The sequence below is a fragment of the Zalophus californianus genome, chromosome 7 (assembly GCF_009762305.2).
Source record: "Zalophus californianus isolate mZalCal1 chromosome 7, mZalCal1.pri.v2, whole genome shotgun sequence".
NCBI lineage: Eukaryota > Metazoa > Chordata > Mammalia > Carnivora > Otariidae > Zalophus > Zalophus californianus.
In genome coordinates this window covers 22,165,239-22,181,667 of record NC_045601.1, presented here as the reverse complement: position 1 = coordinate 22,181,667, position 16,429 = coordinate 22,165,239, and the positions used below count along the sequence as shown (strand labels likewise).

Below are 16,429 nucleotides of genomic sequence, written 5' to 3'. Positions count from 1 at the left end.
AAATCTATATTGCAGTTTGTGTAGAGTTGATATCTTTACTATGGTTACATTCCCAGTATGTGAACTGGTATGTCTATCCATTTAATTAGCTCTTTTATTTCTTTCATTAGCATTTTGAAGTGTTTGGAAAACAGTATTAGGTTTATACCTAAGTATTTCTTTCCTTTTGAAAAACTATTATAAATATATATTTTTTTAAAAATTCTGTTTCCAATTATTCATTGCTAGTTTACAGAAATACAATTATATCATGCTACCTTGCTAAATTTATTTATTAGCTTTAGTGAAGATTCCTTGGGATTTTCTATGTAGATGATTATATCGTCTGTGATTAGGCATGGTTTTATTTCTGCCTTTCAATCTGTATGTCTTTTATATCTTTTCTTGCCTAACTAGGACTTCCAGTATAATAGTAAATAAGAGTGGTAAATGGGACATCCTTGTCTCTTTCCCATTCTTAGAGGGAAGCTTTCGTTAAGTATGGTGTTAGCTGAAGGTTTTTTGCAGATGCACTTTATCAAGTTGAGCAGGTTCCCTTTTATTCCTGATTTTCTGGGAGTATTTATTATGAACAAATGTTGAAAATCTCAAATGCTCTTTCTGCATCAGTTGTTATGACCCTGTGGTTTTTCTCCTTTGGAGCACATTGTTATGATAGATTACACGGATAGATTTTTGAATATTGAATCAGTTTTGCATCCCTGAGGTAAATCCCATTGAGTTGTGGTGTATTATTCTTTTCCTATGTTGCTGGATTTTACTTGATAATATTTTGTGTAGGATTTGTGATATTTGTCTCTTGTTTTCTTTTCTTGTACTATTTTTGCTTTTGGTATTAGGATGTTGTGCTGATCTCATAAAATGAGTCCTTTCTATTCTTTGAAAAGATTGTGTAGAATTGGTGTTATTTCTTCTTTAAATGTTTGATAGAATTTACCAGTGAAACAATCTGAGCCTAAAGATTTCTTTTTTAAAAATATTTTAAACAGCAAATTCAATTTCTTTAACAGGTACAGAATCATTAAGGTTCTCTCTTTTATCTTGGATGACTTTTGTTAGAACCTCTAGTGCATTGAAAGAAGTCTCTTCCCCCAGATTTCCTTATGGTTAACCAGCTACTTCATCTCCTTCAGTGAAGTCCCGTGTTTAAATGCTAACTTCTCAATGAGGTCTGCCTTCAGTCTTTATGCTGAATCTCTCCTCTCCCCCAGCACTCTTTCTTTAACAGCTTTTTTGAGCTATAATTCATATGCCATACAATTCACCCATTTTACATGTCTAATTCGGTGGTTTTTCACAATATTTACAAACTGTGCAACTAGCACCACAATTAATTTTAAACATTTTCATCACCCTAAAAAGAAACCCCCTTGAGCAGTCACTCCCCCCACTTCCCCTGACCTCTGTTTTCTGTCTCGATAGGTTGGCCTATTCTTCATGTTTCCTATAAATGGAATCATAGAGTAGATATGTGGCCATTTGTGACTGGCTTCTTTCACTTAGCGTAATGTTTTTAAGATTCATCCATATTGTAACATGCATCAATATTTAATTTCTTTTTATTGTCAAATAATATTGTAAGAATATATCATATTTTATTTATCCCTCCATCATCAGTTGATGGACATGTGTTTGGGTTGTTTCTATTTTGGCTATTGTGAATAGTGCTGCTGTGAACATTTGTATGCAAGTTTTTGTACAGACACATATTTTCACTTCTCTTGGTTATACATCTAGAAATGGAATTGCTGAATCATATGGTAATTCAATGTTTAACATTTTGAGGAACTGCCAAGACTGTTTTCCAAAGCAGCTGCACCATTTTACATTCCCATCAGCAGTGTATGAGGGTTCTAATTTCTCCACAGGCTGGACAGCCTTTGTTATTATCTGTCTATTTTATTATTGCCATCCTAGTGGGTACCGTAAAGTAGGTCCCCCCAGCACTCTTGGTTCTCTGTTTCTGCCCTGCCTTGTTCTTCCCACAGCACCTCTTACTTTTGTTTTTTTAAGATTTATTTATTTATGTGAGAGAGAGAAAAAGAGAGAGGTGGGGAGGAGCAGAGGGAGAGAAAGAAACTTTAGCAGACTCCGGGCTTAGCGTGGAGCCTGATGCAGGGCTCGATCTCAAGACTGAGATTATGAGCTGAGCTAAAACCAAGAGTCGGATGCTTAACTGACTGTGCCACCCAGGTGCCCCCACATCATACCTTCTAACATGTATAAATTATTGGTGTTGTTCATTAACTGGTCTCCCTTCACACTAGATTATAAATTCCATGAGCATCGAGATTTTTGTTTTCCTCTTTGATAAAATCCCAAGAGCAACTAGAATAGTGTCTGGCTTATGTTAAAGGATTTAGTAAATGTTTGTTGAATGAATTAATTAATGAGGGGCTCTTGATAGGCCTTACCCTATTCCATATATATGGTGTTTGCCGGTGAATGTGATTTGGAAAGTGCTGGAATCGGGGCGGGGGGGCAATTATACCAGTTTTTAATTCTTTCTTAGTGTTCATATCATTGAGAGCTGCTTAAGAGCCTTAGGAATTGAGAAGCCAAAATAGACAAAATTAATATTTCACCAAATTTAATGGACAGGTTGGGGTCCCATTCCCTCATGAATGGGTAATGAACTTAAGTAACTGTTACTGTCTGTTCTGTATGGCAACAGCCTTTAAAAGGCCAATGTGAGGACATCATTGATATGAGAAGGAGGCTTGGGTTGTGTTTTAGTTCAGCCATTTCTGTACCTGTGTATTTTATAAGTGAAGCTAATTAGACCAAATGGGTGTTAAAAATTCTGTGGAGAAGAGAGAGAACATAGAATAATTTTATCATACAGACTTTTTCTGAAATTCTTTTATTCTGTTTTCCTAAAGATATCTAATGGCATTAAAACAAATTTCCTCTCTATGCATAAAAAAATGAAGGAGACTATTCCTCTTCATTTTTTTTTTCTCCCAGTAGAAGGAATCTTTTTTCGTGTTTCACTCTTCCCGCATATAGATGGATGGAAAGAATCATTAAGGCCCCACCTTTTTATTTATGGAGCATTTATTATTCATTATAGATCTATTCTGGGGATAAAACCCATTCATGGAAAAGACTAATGTGAGTGCTAACTTTCTGTATATTTTTCATAATAGAAATTAGTGGTTTCATAAATAGGAAAACCTTCCATCATGGGTTTAAATTAGCCAGCTGCACAATGAATGGCCAAACCATTAGGACCCACCTTCTTTAGATACGTAGAAACCAGAAAAATCTTATTTCTAAATGGAGTGGAGGAGATTCCTTTGCCTCCTGTCCCTTCTAGAAAATGCGATATTGTTTGTTTAATCCAAGCTAAGCTTTAGGTTTAAATTTGTTGAGCCATAGAGCAGACTAAGATCTCAGGCCTGCAGCCTCTCCCAGGAGGTGGTAGGCTCTGCTAGGGCAAGTGAGCTCAGGTAAGCAAGGCATTTTCACTGAGCATTCTACGCAAACCTTCTCAATTGAGCCATGGACGCTACTGATTTCTGATTATAAATGACATTATTTTAAAGAATCACACCCACTAGAATGGAATATAGAATTGTTAACTTGCATTTCTTTTTTTTCTTTGCCACATTTAATTACTGAGGGAGATATAGAGGAGAGAAACAATATTCCCACTGACCTCTTGATAAAAAAGGCTTCCATGAGACGTCGTTCATATTGCTTTAAGAGACGATCTGATTGTTTATAAACTTTACTTGGGTGGATAATTTCCTAATTTCATTTTCCTTTGGAGTAGTGCCACTTGTGAAATACTTCTTAAAGGTGCTACAGAACTCTTTCTGGCCTGGTCAGAGAATCCTGTCAGGAAAGTCCATTATTTTATTTCCTTTGCATATTATTTCCTTTTGTGGTTTGTTTTGATTTTTTTCATCCTGTGATACAAATCCGGTCTTTATCACTAAGGGCTAAGTCCTGGAGAGTGACTGTTTTTTGGCTTCTATATTTTTCTGATTTGTTTCCCACTTGGAATATAAATTACAGTCTTAATTCTTGCTTCTTTTTGTCAAGTGAAAAGAGTTTGCTCATCGAGGCTTATAAAATTTTTCTGCTAAGTTTTCTTCACCGACTTTTCCAAACCCAGACTCTCCAGGTTTTGAAACAGATGCTTTTGAGGTTTTCTTTATTCCAAAGTCTAAGTGTTTACTTAGTACCTATTAAAAGGCAGGGGGCGCCTGGGTGGCTCAGTTGGTTGGGCGACTGCCTTCGGCTCAGGTCATGATCCTGGAGTTCCGGGATCGAGTCCCGCATCGGGCTCCCTGCTCGGCGGGGAGTCTGCTTCTCCCTCTGACCCTCCCTCCTCTCATGTGCTCTCTCTCTCTCTCATTCTCTCTCTCAAATAAATAAATAAAATCTTTAAAAAAATAAAAAAAAATAAAAGGCAGGGCAGGAGAGGCTATGAGAGAAATATAAGAGATAAAAAGCATGGCTGGAGAGAAGAGATTCTGGAGAATAGTTGATGAACACAGTAAACATCAGTGTGGTTAAAATTCTTTGGAAATACCGTCTCATCTATTTTTCATCTTCGATAAATGGCTCTTAGCATTAATGTAGTCCAAAAATGTCTTACAGTTTAATTTATTTTAAAAATTGTGGTGGAGGGGCGCCTGGGTGGCGCAGTCGGTTAAGCGTCTGCCTTCAGCTCAGGTCATGATCTCGGGGTCCTGGGATCAAGCCCCATGTTGGGCTTCCTGCTTGGGGGGGAGTCTGCTTCTCCCTCTCCCTCTGCCCCTCTTGCTTGTGCGCTCGCTCGCTCGCTCTCCTAATAGCCACTTTTAAGTATACAATTCAGTGGTGTCAAGTATATTTGCATTTTTATGCAGTAGATCTCTAAAACTTTTTCATCTTGCAAAATCTAAACTGTCTACCATTAAACAAAAATTCTTCATTTCCTCTCCCTCCCACCCCTTGTAATTTGTTTTTAAAGAAGACCGTAGGTGAATCGAGTGTGAAACATTAGTGACACTAACTAAAATTGAATTACCTATTTAAATCTGATGTTGACATATTGCTGGCATTATGTAGTCCTTTCTTTTTGCTGCTTTTCACAACTCAGTGCTAAGATGTTCAGTTTAGTTACTACTCTATGAGATTTGAAAAAGTTCCCTTTGAGTAATTTGTATAATTTGCTACATCTGCAGCATGTGAAGTAAAGTGTTTGTTAAAAAATAAAAGTAGACAAATTTTGATTTCTGTTACTCATTTGCAGTTTTATTTGGGATTAAACTTAAAGTAGGAATAAGATATGTGGGTATTAATAACTAACTCTTGAGTTTTTACTGTGTGCCAGATGCTGTTTGAAATGTTTGTAATCCGGGGCACTTGGGTGGCTCAGTTGGTTAAGCTTCTGCCTTCGGCTTAGGTCATGATCCCAGGATCCTGGGATCCAGTCCTTCACCGGGCTCTGTGCTCAGTGGGGAGTCTGCTTCTCCCTCGCCCTCTGCCCCTCCCCCCACTCGTGTGTGTGTGTGTGTGTGTGCGCGCGCGCACGCTCTCTCTCTCTCTCTCTCAAATACATAAGGAAAATCGATTTAAAAAATAGAATAAAATAAATGCTTGTAATCTTCCCAATTACTCGATGAGTTGGGTTGCTACTATAACCCTCATTTCACTAATGAGTAAACTGAGGCACAGAAAAGTTAAATAACTTGCCCTAGGTTTCAGGGTTTGTGAGTGGCATAGCCCATATTTGAACGTCAGAGGCCTGGCTTGAGTCTTCATTCTGAATCCCTGTACTATGCCACCTTCTAGATCAGTAACCATATCAAGGTAAAAATATCAACAGAATATTATCAAAGAGATATACATCTGTATACAAGAGAAAATGGAACGTAGAGGAGGAAAAATCTAATATTTAGAGGGTCCTTACTTTGTGTCAGATACTTACCAAATGTTTTAATCATCCTATTGGGCATCCAACCTAGGTTTTCCTACCTCTGTTTTCATGTACAGAAACAAAGGCATGGAGAGGTTTGGACTTGCCTATGATCACCTGCTAATAAATTGCAATGTCTAGGGGAGCACCTGGGTGGCTCAGTTGGTTAAGCGTCTGCCTTCGGCTCAGGTTATGATCTCAGGGTCCTGGGATCGAGCCCCGCACCAGGCTCCCTGCTCAGCTGACAGCCTACTTCTCCTGCTCCCTCTGCTGTTTCCCCCGCTTGTGCTCTCTGGCTCTTCCTCTAGCTCTCTGTCAAATAAATAAATAAAATCTTTAAAAAAAATAAAAATAAGTTTCAATGTCTGGATGTGAGCTCAAGATATTTTTTAAAAGGGCCAGAATATATACTTCCTGGTCCATTTTCTATTTTCTAGCTTTGGCAAGAAGAATGATGAGACCTTGTTACCACCTTAATAATCAGAAATTTGGAAACAGAGAGTAGACAGGGAGACTCCTGAGAGGGAGCATTATGTCCCAGTGGAAACTTAGCATTGCTGTGAAACTTTAAACATTATAGTTTTAATTACAGTGAAAAGCCCCCAATATTTTTTCGTGTTTTGTCTTGGAAAATAAAAACTTTAGTAGAATCATTCTTGGTCCTCTCACTGCAGGGTCAATCAGGTACAACGCTATTACAATACCATTGACTATATTCCCTATGCTGTACGTTTCACCCCTGTGACTTACTCATTCTGTAACTGGAAACCTGTATCTTCCACTTCCTTTCACCATTTACCCCAGCCTCCTACCCCTACCTATCTGGTAACCACCAATTTGTTCTCTGTGTTTATGGGTCTGTTTCTGCTTTGTTTGTTCTTTTGTTTGTTTTGTTTTTTAGATTCCACATAGAAGTGAAATCATACAGTATTTGTTTGTCTCTGTCTGACTTATTTCACTTAGCATAATACCCCCCCCCCCGGTCTGTCCATGTTGTTATAAATGGCGAGATCGAATCCTTTTTTATGGCTGAATAATATTCCATGTGTGTGTATGTGCATGCACATAGAACACCTTTATCCATTCATCTCTCAATGGACGCTTAGGTTGTTTAAGAAAACAAATCTTTAGGGGTGCGTGGATGTCTCAGTTGGTTGATTTTGGCTCAGGTCATGATCTTGGGTTGTGAGATCAAGCCCCACATCAGGCTCTGCACTTCACACTCAGCACAAGGTTCAGCTTGTGATTCTGTCTTCCTCTTCCTCCTTCCTCTGTCCCTCCCCTCACTTATTCTCTCTCTCTCTCAAATAAATAAATCTTACAGAAAAAAAAGAAAACAAATTTTAATCACTTTAAGAAACGTAGTCTAATGAGATATGTATATGAAGGTAGTAAACCTAGATATGCAGAAATGCCCACTCAATCTTATTACTAACTCTGACAGGTTATTCACACCTATTGGTTTGAATTGGTGATGTTTTATGACGTATTGTTTCTAAATTCACTAAATAAAAACAGGCTTTTAAAGATTACACGTTAATGCCTTCAAAAACTTTTGGCCTAAGGTATGGATAATTTCAGATGCCTTTAATCCTGCACAGTTGAATTTGATGTTTAAATAAGTGAGACTGTCTTAATTTAGGATAGCTTAGTGTCACTAAGGTCTCTTTCACAGCGATTCTTACCTGCCATTTGGCTGTCTGATCAGAGGTAAAATGAGATAGGATCTCATCTCAATCGACGTTGCTGAGTCCCTGAAATGTGTAAAATTGTCTTGAAACAGATCACAGAGAAGGGCCTCAGAATTGGAAGTTTGGGCTCTCTAAGAACTTCTCTAATGGGTATTGTTTATGATCTCCTAGTTTGCAAAACCTCTTCCATGTAGGGCAGCGATTTTTTTTAAATTTTATTTTATTATGTTATGTTAATCACCATACATTACATCATTAGTTTTTGGTGTAGTGTTCCATGATTCATTGTTTGTGTATAACACCCAGTGCTCCATGCAGTACGTGCCCTCTTTCATACCCATCACCAGGCTGACCCATCCCCCTACCCCCCTCCCCTCTAGAACCCTCAGTTTGTTTCTCAGAGTCCATTTTATATCAAGTCTCTAGCTTGTTCTTAGTGTGAAGTTAGAATTAATTGCTCTAAGGATGATTCTCATTATCTTTGTTTCAAGCTTCTGCCCCTTTTGTGGTCTCACCCTGTTTTGGGTTTACTATCTTTTAATGTGAAGAAACAAGAAATGGAAACACACAGGATGCATCCAAAAGCACCTGTCTCGAACATTTGTGTTTGTCATGTGTTTGAGAGTCACACTGGAAGAAAGACAAGCAGGGTTTCACGTAGCTTTCAGATCCTGGCCTCTGATTACTCTCCTGAGATTACTTGTACTTCCTGGCCAATCTGGGATTGGGGACTTGTGCATTGTTCTAGTCCTAAACCTTATCCTTTGGGAATAAAATCCCCAAGTCCCTTGAGTTGACTTGCCATGGCTATTCCCAGCTTGCCCTCTCGGGAAACAGCCATGATTTTAGCTGCTGCTGTGTTCACAAGGCAAAGATCATCATCTCTTCTCTCCCCAGCCTGGCCTTTGTCTGTCACCCTGTTACCTGAAATTTTAAAAGTACTACATACAGTGTTCAATGAAAACGCATAGTGCTGAACAACTGGTTTTTGTTTCTTTGTTTATTTTAAAGATTTTATTTATTTATTTGAGGTAGAGCAAGAGCCAGTGAGAGAGAGAGCAAGAGAGCACGAGTCGGGGGGGGGGGCAGGGGGAGAGGGAGAAGCAGGCTCCCCACTGAGCAGGGAGCCTGATGTGGGGCTCCATCCTAGGACCTTGGGATCATGACCTGAGCCAAAGGCAGATGCTTAACCAACTGAGCCACCCGGGCGCCCCGTGCTGAACAATTTGTAAAATAGCGTACCTTGGGTGTAAAAAAGAGAATAATTAAAATGAGTATTTGGATTTGCCTAAGAAAGTCCGGAAGGGCACAGGAGACACTAAGAAAAGTGGTTATTTGCATATGGAGTACAGGTGAGGTTCAGTTTGAATAGGTGGGGGATAGGGTGAAAGTGAGAGCTTTTACTGTACCCTTTTATAATTTGTACTATGAGGATGTACTACCATCTAAAAATTGCTCATTTAAAATTAAATTTAAAAAGTGTTTCTACCTCATGTCTTGAAGGGAAATTGGAAAGCATTATACCTGTCGTGGGAAAGTTGAAATCTTTGTTATTATCAACTCAGTCTAAAGAATGCAAGCAGTAGGCTTTTGGCTAGACACATTTGGGTTCAACCAGATTCTGAGTATGTGATTGGAAAATGTGTTTCACCTCTGTGAGTCTTGATATCCTTATCTATTCGAGGGAACTAAAAAGAATTGTTTAGCCTGTCTTTCAGGAATACTGGGAAGCGTGATGAGAAAATAAATATAAAAATGCTACCTAAGCATCAAGTAAATGGATGATTACCATCAGGTTTCTGAAGGAAGTTGTGACACTGATTTCCCAAGAGGAGGAGGGGACATAGATCTCACCATCTTCCTCTTTTTTAAGGTCTGGTCAAGTTTCAAACTCTTGGGGGATAAAGAAGTTCGTGTAGTTCTTTCATATTTCTGCCTTGAAAATCTAGAGGATCTTTGGCCTCTGCTGGAAGAAAATTCACGTTAAAGAAGCATCTGTGAAACACTTTTTTTGGCTCTTTAAAAGTAAAACCTCTTTACTGCCAATGAATAATAATAGACTTAGGCAAATGGAGAATTTATTGGTTCATGCAAGTAAAAAGCCCTGGGCCAAACAGCCTTTAGTTTTGGTTGGATCCAGGTGCTTCAAAGCTAATATTAGGAATGTGTCTCCTTCTTTGAGCCTATGTTCCTCAGTATTGGCTTTTTTACTTTTTTTTTTTTTTTTTAAGTTAGACTTTCCTTTTATGGAGGCAAAATGACTACTTGCAGCTCTAGGCCCATATGTGGCTAGTTTTAATAGATACAAAAGAAAGAGAAAGCCTTCTTTTCCCTGTTGTTCGGGAAATTCTTGGGCTGGTTGTCATTGGTGCAACTTGGGCACAGCCCCTCTCTGAACCAGTCATGAAGGCCAGGAAAGTATCAGGCTCTGACTGGATAAGCCTGGGAGCCCTAGAGCCCGGCGTTGGGGTTAGCTTCACACAAATGGCATGGACTGAACGAGGAGGAAGGTGGTTCCTCAAAGGCTCACTATCAGGAAGACTGTTTCTAAAATGAGAAAATAGAAAAGATTAGAAAATTAGAAAAGTGTGCTAGACATGCCTTCCCTCCGTCCCTTCAAAAAACAAAACCAAAAACAACGTAATATTATTTGGGGCATTATGGGGCCTATGACATTTCTCATAGGGCTTCAAGTCATGTGAACATGCAACTACGTACACATGTAGCAATGAGGAAGAAGTGCTGTAACAGAAATAATAGTAATTAACATTTATTCAGGGCTTTCTAGATTCTAGCTCCTGGTCTAAGCACTTTAGCTTTTTAACTCCGAAAGATCTCCAAAAGAACCAGAAAAGGTAGCAGTTGTTCTCCCGTTTTAAAGATTTTTATTTATTTATTTATTTATTTATTTATTTATTTATTTATTTGTCAGAGAGAGAGAGAGAGCACAAGCAGGGGGAGCGGCACGCAGAGGGAGAAACAGGCTTCCCCCTGAGCAAGAAGCCCGATGCGGGACTTGATCCCAGGACTCTGGGATCATGACCTGAGCTGAAGGCAGATGCTTAACCGACTGAGCCACCCACTTGTCCCAGTTCCCCCATTTTGTAGATGAAAAAGTTGAGGCACAGAGAAGTTACTTTATAGTACGCTAGGAACACCGTTATTACTGATTAGCCACCCAGAATGGTGACATTGTCCTGCAGGGGGCGCTGTCTGAAGAGGTCTTGGGATTATAGGAGGATTTCACCAGAGAGGGGGAGAGGGCAAAGGTGTGATTCTAGGAGAAAGAAACACTAAAAGAATGTACAGGAAGTGTTTAGGAAATGGTGAGAAGTAAGAGTAAGGTTGGGCTTTAACTCTGGGCTTGTGGAAAAGGATGAACAAGAGGGAGGGGGAGAATGGTCCACTGGGACCAGTTGTAAAGCCTGGCCATGGCTCCGAGGGGTTGGGCTTTTTCCGTAGTCTGTTGGATTTTTAAGTAGGGGAGAGACATGGATTAAATGAAAATGGCCAGACCCCTGAGTATTTTTAGTGGGGGATGTTGGCTTTATTTCTCTGCCATATGTTCTTGAGCTGTTTTGGAAGTTTTTGCAAATGTCCCGTTGGGTGGCATTTTGGTGGTGGTTTCTTTAAAGGACTTTGCTATGCTTTAGTGAAGGGTTTTTTAAAAGGGAGCCCGTTTTTTGACATTCTGTTTTCTGTAACTGCTATTGAGGAGAGGTAAAGCAAAGCCGGGCTCTTATAGAACACTTGCAACCCAAGACAAGCAGGTCTCTGTTTCTGTCACAGTTGTACAGTAAGGCCATTCAGTCCTCAGAACCAAGAAGATAACACGGTGCACTTATTTAATAGTCTAATTGCTCTTCTGTTTTGTTCCGTCATTAAATGGTGTTAGAATTGAGAATTAGGACTCTCTTTCCTCGCCAAAAGAAAACACAAGTGGCTTGTTGACTGCAAGATTTACTCTCACAGATCCTTCCAGAGTAATATAAAATCCTGGCCATGCCTCCATAGCAAGGAGGTGGCATATGCCCCGGCCTCCTCTCCTGAATGCAGGCTCCATGCCCAGAAGGACATCATAAATCATTTAAAATTTATGATGAGCCCAGTCGTGTGTTACACCCTGTTAGTTGGCTGCCATCTGTCCTCTGCACACTATAGCCTTCCTTCTTCAGAGCACAGAGACTTTTTCAGATGAGCCACAGGACAGAGAGCTCAGGATTTTCCCTTTGGCGGGCCCAGCCAAAAAGTAGAGGGGGCAGAAAACAGAAGACGCCTGTTCATAGAGTCTTGCCACAGGCCTCGCTTGCTTTCTCCTAGGCTGGAGGTGGAGAAGGGGCAGAAAACAAGACCGTTAGCATTATCAGCCTGTTTTCTCTTACTCATTTATGCAGCAAATGCACATATTTTCTGAGTTCTAACAACCTGCAAGGCACTGTTGGGAAAACGGCAGTAAACAAAACAAGGGTTTTGGTTCTCATCTAGACCATACTTAAGGAGTAGGTGCCATTTCAGGAGGGGATGACGTATTTTGCAGGAAAAGATGGATAAAGATGAGAAAAGGAACAAGCTATTCTACATTGGGTGTGTGAGGAAGGGATTTCTAATAAGGTGACCTTTGAGCAGAGACTTGAAGGAAGTGATGGACTGAGCTGTGTGGGGGCCCGGGAAAATCCCATCCTGGTAAGGACAGAGGCCACCAGGCAGGGGCTTGCCACGTGTGTCAGGTGACAAGCAGCAGGGCTGGAGGGGCTGGAACAGAGAGAGCCAGGAGGGAGCCATCAGGGAAGGACCCCATGGTGGGAGGCATCCTGTGGGGGGCAGCCTTCGGGGGTCATTGTGGAGACCATGCCAAGGAGTAGAGACAGTATTCAAAGCCAGATGGACAGCCATTGGACGCTTTTGGAAAGATCGGTCCTTTTCAAATATTTGAAAAGCCGGAGTATAAGCATGAGAGCAGGAAAATGGGGGCACAGGGTGTCCTTCACTTCTTAGAAAAATGTGTGCTGTTGTAATCACAAGGGAACTGTCAGAACTTTAACTCCCCCAGTCCAGGGAGCAGGGAGCAAAACAGAAATCATGGGTTTGCTTGATCTTCGTGTAAAAACCACACATGCTTTTTTTGATTGGGATAAAAGTGAGCCCCCATGAGCTATTTACTCAACTGCGAACAATACTTCTCCTGGAGACACCTGGCTACGGCATCCAGTGATCTGTGCCCCTGCTAACTCTCTTCACCAGCAGTCCTTGCGAGGGAGGCAGGCCCTCAACATTGCTGTTGTTGCACTGATTAGTGTGAACTTCAGGGTCAAAGAGCAGCTGGTTGGATACTCGACATCAGATTCTAGGAGGCTTCAATAACCCGCTTTGCTCTCAGTGAACACAGAACTAACTCATACACTGTTTCCCTATCACAAATGACTTACTTTACTCTAGAGCTATAGGGACCATGGGCTTGATTAACTGCCAAGGTCACGGGGAGTGTGGCTCTGACTCCTTATGAGGAATACTTTCCTAAGAATGAGGGTGACAGATATCTGGAGGAGGCCATCCTGCCTCTGAATGTTTTCAAGCAGGTGAGCACATCTCAGGAATGTTCCTGTAATGACTCCTGCTTTGTGCGGCCCTGTTGGACGAGAATGACCTCTCCAATTCATTCCAGTGCAGAACACTTCCAAGCCTATGAAAAAGTGTCCAGTGAATGTGCTCTGCAAACATACAGACACTATGTAAACATGAGGCAAATATTTTAAAAGATGAAGAGTGTGATACTTGTTCTTCTGGGAGAGCGGTGGTTGGAACTTGGTGCCCTAGCAACATACTTTCCATGCTCAGTCGCCTGCAGTTTGTTCTCATTGGCCCACTACACAGTTATCTGCACTGTGTGTTAAAAACCTGCTCAGCCAGAGACCAAACAAATCGCCAGGGCATTTTCCTATCAGGGCCCGTTTATAAAAGGTAGAGCAAAGAACAAAGCTGTGGGGTTTGATTCCTGGCCGGAAGCCAAGCTGCGTCCTCGGAGCTCCAGAATTTACAAGGAAGAAAGAGGAGGGATTTATTAACTGAGATTAAGTTAGACTTAAAGCGACAGAAAGCTTAAAACTAAAACTGAATCATCCTCTGGGATCCATACTGGAAAGGCAGAAACAAAAATGAGATATGTTCTGGGCTCTCAGACGATTTTTTTTTTAGTGCAAGAGTGAAAGCTTTTAAAGACGCCCAAAGCAGAGATTACGGAATGGCCTTGATTAATGAGAGAGGATCACACAGCATTGGAGGTGGATGAGGTGTCCTTCAGTGACTATTGAATGCAGTGGTCAGGGTCCATCTGAGCCACCTGCACAGTGTTCGCAGCACCCCTACTGTGTCGTTAGGGGTGTTGTTTGGCTCCCTGTGCTGACAGGAGTTCTCTTCTCTTTGACAAAAGCTTGAACAAATTGAAGCTATCCTGAAATAACAGCTCTCTTTTTACCTAAAAGAACAGCTCCAGCTGGCCCCCCACACCCAGTTAACTTTGTCCATTGAAATCACCAGCGTTTAATGAGCTGTGGTTACTTGCTTCTGGAAGGAGGGTGGAGTGGGGGGTGGGTGGCAATCTAAAGGAAGAGGGGAAGGTTCTGTGTGTGTGTCCATTTGAACCAACAAGGTGTTAATTATCATTCTTGTGACCATTTGTTCATCCACTCGTTCATTTATTCATTTTCTTGTTTGTTCCATTCTGAGTCTCTCCACAAAACGTGTTTGGCAAAACTGAGAGCAAAGGGCATGTATACTAGAAATTAAATACAAATGAAGTCAGGTCTCTAAGAAGGAGGAAACAGATTTCATCCATGAATCGTCATATGAAATCTGTGTTAAAATCAAGTGTTACTCTGACCTCTGGCAACCAGGATAAAAGGGGAATACACAGTTACTAGTTGTCAGAAAAGGAAAGAAATATTTGTTTCTTCAAGAGAGACTAAGTGTTGGTACTCCGGGGCTCATGCCATTGCTGAAGACTTTCAGGGGCTTCATACAAAGCTCTCAGCCCAAGGCACACCCCTCTCTCCCCCTCTCTGTCTTCAAAGTCCTTCCTTCAGACCACCTGGAGCACCCCCAAAAAACATGTCCTTAGTGTTATTACGAGCCCTGTCTATATGTGTTAGGGCAGGACTTGGGGTAATGGATCTTGAAATGATGTTGTTCATGTGGCTCTAGGATTTGCAAATTCTGAGACCAGAAATAGGAATTTTGGGGAGAATCAGAATCCAGTCCTGCTGTGGCTACCTGGTCTCCACCAATGTGCCTTTCCTTCTCTCTAAAGAGCCCTAGGCCCTTTCTGTGGCCCGGTTCTGCTGTGTCAAGGTGCTTTTTCGAACAGGTCATCTAGAGGGAAGAGAATTCTCCAGAACACACTTCGGACAGTGTTGGCTCAGAGGATTAGTAGATGATACTAATTTTACACACCATCTTGGCACCTCAAAGTGAGGAGTAGAGTTAGACATGCAGGGTTCAGGAAACCAATACTATATACACATAAGGTGAATACGGTCGAAGTCCCACCCTAACCTCCTGAACTCCACTCTGAAGTTGTAGCAGGAATTTAAATTCTTCCAGAAGAGGGAAGAGGCATTGTTGAGATTCCCATCCCTTGACGTGCCTTTGAAAGCATGAATTGACCCCATCCTCCTGACTTGGGATTTGTCAGGGGATATACCGGAACATGCTAGACCTTTTGAGTATGGCAAGGGAAAGAGTTACAGAGATCTGATGTGTTGGACTTTTGTGATAGATGGTGTGAGAGAGGAAACACTGGAAAAGTAGTCCCTTTTCTCTGGGATCCAGGTGAGTTACCTGACTATCTACTGAACGTTTGTTTGTCTGTTTGGTTTTCATGTAAACATACGTATCCTTTGTGTACATTGCATATTCATTGAAGCCTATGTTTTAGAATGCCTAAAAAAAAGGAATATTTTGAAGTGAGAAGTAGCCTTTGTGCTCTATAGCTGATATGGATAATGTGTCTGGTTTCTTGGGCAAACATCATCATTTGAAGGACCAGGCACAGCAGCTGGGTTTCAGAGCACAGGCTACAGTCCTTTGCCCTTGTCCTAATTATATTTACTCCAACCACGTATTTTGCTAGACAACTCAAAAAACTGGGCGTTGAGCCCTCAGGTGAACAGAATAAATATGCTCAATTCTACTTGGAATGTTTTTCATAATTATTTTAAGCAATGACTTGATTCTTACTTATGCTTATTCTTTTTTAAAAGTATTAGAAAGGAAGATATCCACAAGACAAAGTAGAGAGGAGCTGATAAGAAGGGGCGTTCTTAAGGAGTTGCCTGATCAAGGTGAGGAAATTAATCATACATTTAAAGTAACTTGATCCTTTATTCTTTGGTCTTTCTTTCATTTTCTTTTAAAATTTAAGATGATCATGGTCTTTGGGAGATAAAGCAGTGAGTACGGCACTCTGAGAATCTTGCTTTAATTCAGAATACCTTTATGGGCTGCAGAGAATCTAAGGTATTCTAGAAAAGAAATTCGGTGACCTTCACTGAATTCAGCCCTTCACTGTATGTCACTAACCCTAAAGCTCTACAAAGGTACTCAGCTAAAGATACAGATAAGATACAAATGTTTATATGACTCCTGTTCTTGAGCTTCAGTCTTTCTATACAAGTTAACTCAGTTGTTTGAGTAAAGGCAATGTTGTAGCTTGGCTCCTGCCTTTTGGTTTCTTAAGCCTACCAGTAAAAGAAAAGGGAGAGAAAAGAAATAGTAAATGTATCTTTTGTTCTTATTCTATAATACAATCAAATGTACAATCAATAAGGCA

The 16,429-nt window shown here is 40.7% G+C and overlaps 1 protein-coding gene across 7 annotated transcripts in view; it reads left to right on the top strand.

Moving 5' to 3' along the window:
• The window catches only part of PHACTR2 (phosphatase and actin regulator 2), a 190,724-nt gene that overhangs the window by 108,565 nt on the left and 65,730 nt on the right, over positions 1 to 16,429 (top strand). For 6 of the 7 annotated variants that reach the window (XM_027601423.2, XM_027601422.1, XM_027601421.1 and 3 more), the window contains exon 3: positions 15,861 to 15,941. In XM_027601423.2, the coding sequence (XP_027457224.1) occupies positions 15,861 to 15,941 (81 nt within the window). Of the gene's footprint in view, positions 1 to 9,433; positions 9,479 to 15,860; positions 15,942 to 16,429 lie in introns of those variants that run through there. The other variant, XM_027601426.1, reaches the window with a different exon arrangement.